Source organism: Ornithodoros turicata, chromosome 1 (assembly GCF_037126465.1).
Source record: "Ornithodoros turicata isolate Travis chromosome 1, ASM3712646v1, whole genome shotgun sequence".
NCBI classification, from domain to species: Eukaryota; Metazoa; Arthropoda; class Arachnida; order Ixodida; family Argasidae; genus Ornithodoros; species Ornithodoros turicata.
In genome coordinates this window covers 91,424,356-91,431,760 of record NC_088201.1, presented here as the reverse complement: position 1 = coordinate 91,431,760, position 7,405 = coordinate 91,424,356, and the positions used below count along the sequence as shown (strand labels likewise).

At 47.5% G+C, this 7,405-nt stretch overlaps 1 protein-coding gene across 2 annotated transcripts in view; it reads right to left on the bottom strand.

Annotated features, from left to right (window-relative positions):
* The window catches only part of LOC135378464 (zinc finger protein 664-like), a 37,062-nt gene extending 29,853 nt beyond the window's left edge, over positions 1–7,209 (bottom strand). The window contains exons 1-4 of one of the 2 annotated variants that reach the window (XM_064611518.1): positions 7,070–7,209; positions 6,766–6,900; positions 4,996–5,229; positions 523–675 (exon numbers count right to left, since the gene is read on the bottom strand). In XM_064611518.1, coding sequence (XP_064467588.1) covers positions 523–675; positions 4,996–5,125 — 283 coding nt within the window. In that variant the 5' untranslated portion in view covers positions 5,126–5,229; positions 6,766–6,900; positions 7,070–7,209. The remainder of the gene's footprint in view (positions 1–522; positions 676–4,995; positions 5,230–6,765; positions 6,901–7,069) is intronic. The other variant, XM_064611517.1, reaches the window with a different exon arrangement.
* Positions 7,210–7,405: the final 196 nt, after the last annotated feature.

Genomic DNA, 7,405 nt, shown 5'->3' with positions numbered 1-7,405 from the left:
GAAGTGTACAGTCGTCATAGAAACAGAAAACTTTGCACTTCCTTTCTCGACCATAAAGCAAAACACCACTACAAAAATGAGCGAGGGGGTGAAGGGTTGAGAGTGACGGAGGAGTTTGCACGGCCCGTTATCCTCCGAGTGCAATAGCTTCGTAACACCAGATTGCACAGACATAGTGTTAAGATATGCATGCTTAGTACGCATAAATCAATATGTACAATGGAAGTTCTTCTCCTTCTCCGGTGGAGGGCTCAACCCCAGTTCTCCGGAACCATACAAGACTGACATAGCCCTATTACCCGTCTTCTCGATTGGAAACATTAGCTACGCTGCCGTTGTATGTTTGCAATTAACGCTGCAAATGTTAAGATAATGCGACATTGTATAAAGAATCCAAGTGTAACTTTGTCTATTGTGAGAGTCCTCGATAGAAAAGAGCTTGTGCGGGATACTTGATACATGCCTAATGAAGAACTAAAAAATGTTGTTGCATTCCTAAATCAATTGACCATTTCGTATCACCTTCCGATGTTGAGTGATGGCTGTGTCCCATTTGGTCCCACTGCACCAAAATTGCAGTGTTGTAAGGCTCTGTTTTCACTTCTATGGTCGAATGTTCATCTGAAGAGTCGTCTGGAGGTTCTTCTTTAATGTGGCACATCCCAGTTGTCGCCCCTGAAGTAAAGCAAAAACGAAAGAAGCAAGCTACATTGCAAAGCTTCAAGTAAAAGTGAAAATCATCTCCAAATCTAGTTACGTTCTGTTGCAACTTATCTGTACGTATCACGTGCAAAAGCATCATTTTTTTTCCTCACCCCCATGCAATGCCCGTAAGGGCGCTTGGGGTAAAATAAATAAATAAGTTCACAAAACCTTGCTTGGAACCTTGTGACGGTAAATGACGTGATGACATCTTCCTCAGAAACATTGTACGGAACATTCACCGATCAAGTACAGAGTTCACACATAGGCCTGCATGCATTACACCAGGCCTGAAAGCTTGACGATGATGCCATAGAAAAGTTGTGCCGAACTTAGTTTACTTGCTTACCGCAATGGCACTCGCTTCATGGCCCAGAATACTGGTGATGTAGCAATAAGTGTATGTTTACAGTGTAAATGTTGGCTCACACGTTTAAGAACTTAATTCTAGCAATAATTGGAACATATGTGAATGCTCATACGAGCGTGTAATAGAAAAACTGTGACGACAACGGTTTGTGTTGTTTGCCACGATCGTCCGCTGCGGCAGAATACGGACAGCATTTAAGTTACTTTGAATTGAATTAGCATTCTTCCTCAAATTTCAGCACAAATTAAGTTTATTCGAAGGCACAGCGGCAATGAATTAGACATGCGTGGTGTATACTTATACAATGCTTAAAACCACTTTGAGGAGATACTGCAGCATGCAATTGCCAAGGTGGAGGGAGGTTCTCTACACCTTCTTCTCGTAGCGGATTGTGCTCTGCTTAACAGCATTTTGTGCCATGTGGAGAGCGCCAATGTGGCAGGTAGGCGAACTAAGAGTGGCACAGCTTTTCCTTGGGAGCTTTCATGCCTGGTGTAATACAGTGAATCTCGGCTGCAACGGCCACGTTTAAGACGAACTTCGGGTTACACCGAACAAGTTAAGGACGACTGTCAAAATCTCCATATGTTCAATGTAAATTTCTAACAGGTATAACGAACGGAGCAGAGTGAAGCCATCGGTTACGATGAACGTTTTTGGTGGCTGTGGTGTCCATAATCCAGGCCATCCAGGCCGGTAACATGGTACTTCTCCTATTTTTTTTCTCTGAGAACGAGGGCGTGGTCTCTGACCGGAAGGCGCAGGTTTTACCCTTACCACCCTGCCGACCCCACCGCTGTTCACGTGGTCCGCTGGCAGCTTGTTGCAGTACGGTGGTTCTTACAACGGACATGAGCCACGAGGGTAGCGGGTCGGCGTGCAAGCGCCGAGGAATTGACCTCGACACAAAGATCTCTATCATCAACAACCTTTCGAGAGGCATCAGAAATAGCCAACTGGTAAAGAAGTACGGTACAATCGCGAAGGATAAGAAGAAAATACTTGCGGCGGCCAGCCTCAACGGAAACAAGAATATGAAGCGTCTCTGAGGGGCTACGTATCAAGATGTCCAAGATGTTGTGCTCAAGTGGCTTCTGGACGCTCGCGCAAGAAACATTCCGATCAGTGGACCGCTGTGAATCTTTCGATGACTTCGCAACAGCTGATGATGGTGCTCGAGCTGTGTCGGAGATCAGCGACTAAGCCATTGCTGAAGAAGTACGCACAGCGTCGGCGGCATTGGATGAACTGTCGGACGATGAGGATGAAACGCTACCTTCACCTGCCATGATCACAACGGCAGACGCACTCAGCAGTATTGCTTTGCTGTGGCAGTTTGTGCAGGCGAAGGCGCTTGACGCGTCCCACATGCACAACTTGAGTGGTTTGGAAAGCGCCGCTGTTGCTTCCGCTGTGTGCAGGCAAAGCGTAATAACTAGCTATTTTGAATAAAACCGCTATGTGAGCTGAGGAGCGCAAAACGACTACCTCATGAGTCAGCATCAAACTGATTTATTCTCCGTCGGCAGCTAGCCACGAAAGCAAATTAATGGCGAATTCGGGTGGTCATTTCGGAGCAACTTTTTTTGCCAGATTTCGAGCAGTCATGTTCGCTTGGTCAAAATGAAGCAAATCTCGCATGTTCGCGTGGCGCTTTCCGAGCGCTCGGAATTTGCTAGCTAGCACTTTTTTTGCCCCGGTCTCAAAACGATCGAGCAGCAGATTGCTCAACTGTATCCGGTGTCGTCACATCCGCACTGCAACGGTGGAGAGTGCCCTCATTGGCCCGCATGTTGAAATCACGTGGTTTAGCAGACGACAGAACTCGAACACTTGCGACCGCGACGCCCCTAGCGTGATCCAAGTACCTAAAACCGCTAGATTCCTAGCAATCATGTTCGGGTGGCAACGGTCACGTGATGCAGCTCGGTCGCCGACCTAGCAATTTCCGAGCGCTCGGCCGTTTTGCTACGAAATGACCACCCGAATTCGCTATAAAAAAGCGTGCCTCGAGCAGGCACCAGACTTCCTCGTCGTCTCTGCGGCTGGCCGCCACAGAGCCCCCCTGCCAGACTCCGGGACGAGCGATCGGCCCATGACACTGTCTTGGTAGCACCGGCGGGTACGGCTTGGGAATGCTGAAGGGGTGGCTCCGGATGTGGGGGGAAGAGCAACGCAGCTTCAAGGCGAGATGGCTCTGTAAAGGTGGGCTTCAGTCTGTCAATGCTGACGTTGGGCTCGCCATTGATAGAGATGGTGTAGAACTTGTCACCACAGCGCAACACAAGAATAAGGCTGCTGCAGCGACTTTCGGACTGTGTCGCGGCAGAGGAAAACGTGCGTGGCGGTGGCCAGTTGCTGCGGAACGTAGGGCATGCAGGATGAGGTAGCCTGTATTGGAGTAGGCTGTAGCTCAGCGAATGTTTGGTGGAGTTAATGCAGGAAACTTCTGAGGTCGGTGGCAGGAGTGGTGGACGGCTCAAAGAAATCTGCTGAGAGCCTGAGAGTTGTGCCGTAGACCAACTCAGCAGGACAGCATGTGACGTCTGGCTTAAGCGTGGCACACGTGCTGATTAGGACAACAGGCAGAACTGCAGGCCAGTGGGTTGGGTTCTTGTGGGCCATGATGGCAGCATTGAGCTGGTGGTGGAAACGTTCCACCAACCCATTAGCGGAGGGATGATACGATGTGCAGCTCCAGGAATGCAGCGAAGAGGTGCACCTAGAACGGGGTACCACGGTCAGTGGTGACTGTGGAAGGCACGCCGAATCTGGCAATCCACATGGACAAGAAAGTGGATGCAACAGTGGCAGTGGTGGAGCCTGACATTGGGGCAGCTTCAGGCTAACGTGTGAACAAGTCGATGGCAGTCAAAGGTAGCGACGGCTAGAAGAGTGTGGTAAGGGGCCAACGATATCGATATGCACATGATCGAACCTGGCAACAGTTTCCGAGAGGCGCTGAATCTCACCTCACATGGCTGCAAGTTTGTCGCTGAGAGGAGAGGACACCGTGGAAGGAGGTGGACATGACTGGAGGGCAGCGCTTGAGAGAGGTTGGGATCTGTCACAAACAGTGACGATGGTAGGGGTAACCACTTCCAAAACCTTATCTGCATGCTGCGCAAGCTGAGCCAGAGGCAGGGTTGAGGCTGTGGCCATTTTGGCTTTGCAACCCCAGCATCTGCTTTCAGCAAGTCGAAGCTCAATTCCTCCTCGCTGGAATGACATCCCAACTCGCTCAGTACCTGCACATCGGCAAGGAAGCGACGATGTGCCGGTACCGGGTGAGTTGGAATGTTATTCCGGCAAGAAGGAATTGAGCTTCGACTTGCTGGAACCAGATGCTGGGGTTGCGAACTCAAAATGGCGGCAGACGAATGGCCACGTGGCCTAAATGGGGCTGGCCCATGTCTTTAGCGGCAACTGCAGGTATGACAGGCGGAATAAGATTGGGATCGTTGGAAGAATCCATGAAGAAGGGTAGGCGTTCACGTCCGGGCCACCAAAAGTGAGGAGCACGAAACGACTACCTCACGAGTCTGTAGGAATGCACTAACTTGCTTGTTTGGCAGCAAATGCAGTGACAGCACCGCTTGTACCAAACCACTACAGTTAGTTTGAGTAACTGAGCCAGATTTCTCCCCGAATTTAGCATACTGGAAGTTTTCTCACCCGAATTCGCATGAATTTAGTGCATGTTTATTTACCCGATTTTTATCTCCCGGATTTAGAGAGAAATATTTCCCGAAAACTTCAGGCTCTAGTTATACCAAACTCATTCCACGTGATGATCGAGTTCGTTATAACCGAGATTCACTGTACTTGTAGGCCTAGGTTTACACAGTCATACTGTGACAAGTTCTACAAGAATATTCTGGAAAGCATTCACCACTTGTGTATATAGCTTACAAAAATTTTACCCTCATCTCCTAATGAAGTCCCGCTGCAGTGTTGTTCCTGCGTTTGGCCCTGTCCTAGTAGGCATGCAGCATCGAGAGTTTCTGATTTTAATCTCAAGAGCTGATTGCTGAGGTTTGGGGACACCTCCATTTATCACAGTTGTGAATCCAAGGGGCTGGAATGTGATGACTCGAATGCACAACTATCTCTGGGCTCTCTGTTAATAACGAGTAAACTGTCGGCACCCTTTGTCCCTGAAATGACACAGAAAAAGAGAAAAATGGGTTCAGAAATAAGAAATACATCCACAGCTGATGTATGCTCACAAAGTGTGAACACTCTGAACAGTGCATCGATTAAAGTGCTGACTCACTGTTCCTAGGAGGTGGACAGTGTTTAGCTTCTCTGTGTGTGCATTAATTCCCAAGCCAAGTTTACATGAATGTGACATTCTCCTTGTTGCCCTTCATGTCGCTACATTTTTGGACACCATAGGACTTGGAACCTTATTGTGAAGGGGCTCATTATTTCATTCCCCATATCACCATCAGCAGTGGGGTAGAGAATCGTCCCTGGCGATGAAACTCCCCATTCAGCTCAAAATAAAGTTGTTGTTTGAGGAGTATAAACCTGATTTCTGCATGAGCAGTGAAAGGTGTGCTGCTGAAACATCACCAGCCATACTCTGTGCTATATCTATGTGATTTGCGGCATCCAGACAGTCTGTTACTGTTCTTCTGAGTTTCATTTGTGGATGTTGATCTCCATTTGACTCAGCTAGCAATTAAGGTTTCTGTTCTTAACCTGATACAAACTACTACAAAAACGAAGTACCAGGCAATATTCTGAACTACGCAGACAAAGATTTTTCCCCTCAATAAAATGAACTGTAGATGATAGTCTTGCTTATCGGGCAGTAATTTCTGTGAATGTGGATCATCCAAATGTTGTAGCCGTTAGGCAGCGTTCACACGGGACAACTTTTTCCCGAAACTCGAAGCAACCTCTTACGAGCAATTTTGAGGCCACGTTCACATGTAGCTCTACCAACAAGCAACCTTACAGCGACTGGAGAATATAGGTTCGAATCGAACTGCTGGCATCTTTTCTTTAGCTGCTGTTTATCAAATTTTAATCAGTCTATTACGCCAAGAGATCATCATTATCTTCAAAATATGGCTATTGACATGTTTGTGTGACGTTAATAAAAACGAAGAAAGTTAGTTTTCAGCTGTACCTGCAGGATTCGAACCCATGAACAAAATTAGACCATGCCATGGGGCACCACGTGGGAATGCTCCCCTCGCTGATTGGCTGGTGCACGAGCAACTTCTCAAGTTTTTGGTCGGGAAGCGATTCCGAGCAACTCGAGTTGCTGGAGGTTGCCCTTGTCGGCCAACTGCCAGCAACTCGAAAACTGCTCATAGTTGAGAGCGGCAACATTTCCTGTAGTCTGAGGAAGGACAAGACCCAGAAGGAACACAGAGCAGCGTGGACGACGCGGGACTCGTCCACTCCGTTCCATGTTCCTTCTGTGTTTTGTCCTTCCTCAGATTCAAGGTAATGTTGCCTCTCACCGTCCCACCAGCTCACTTGCACCCTCCCGATTTGTGCTCATAGTTGCTGGAAAAAGTTGCTCCGTGTGAATACTGCCTTAGTCATGGTGGGACACAAGGCCGTTGTTTTCCGTCCTCTCTTTTTTTCTATTCAGACGACATTGCAAATTTCGGAAACTGTCCTGATGTAGTACATGTTCTGTAGACTAAGCTATATGGCTAGACAGAACTTACTGTTCTATGTAACTGAAGCCTTGCTTTTATTAATTTACTTGAGCCTGGGGTCTCACACTCTGTCTGGCTCGCCCCCTCCCCCTTGAACTGCTGTTCTAGGTTCACCACCGCCCAGGTTTTTCTTACTGGACAATCCTAGAGCACAGAGACGACAAGTAACGATGGATATTGGCAAAGGAGAGAGAATCCCAACAGTATTTGTTCCCTTCATATTCACATATGTATTCCCATGTTTATGCAGGTAACACATTTTTAAACTCTCCAAAGACCACTTTGTAAGCAATCCCTGGCGCTACTTGTATACCTGCATTACGAGAAGCTTGGAAAGTCCAATATTCTCCCATTCAAAGCCAGTGCCGAACGTTGTTTGTCCCCTCTATGTTGTTCCAGCCTCAGAACATCAGCTCGGTGTTTACATGTTTACGTACATTACACAATGTTGTTGATGATGATGATAATGATGATGTTGCAAGGAGAGTGGTGGCGATGTCTTGGATGCGGCAGTGCAACTAAATGTGAAATGCAACCAACGAATTAAGACGCATTAATTCACGGATTATCGCACTAAGTTTGAAGAATTAAACTCTAGCCATATCACATTAATTTTCATGTGCGCCACTGGAAAGCGTATGAAAGATGA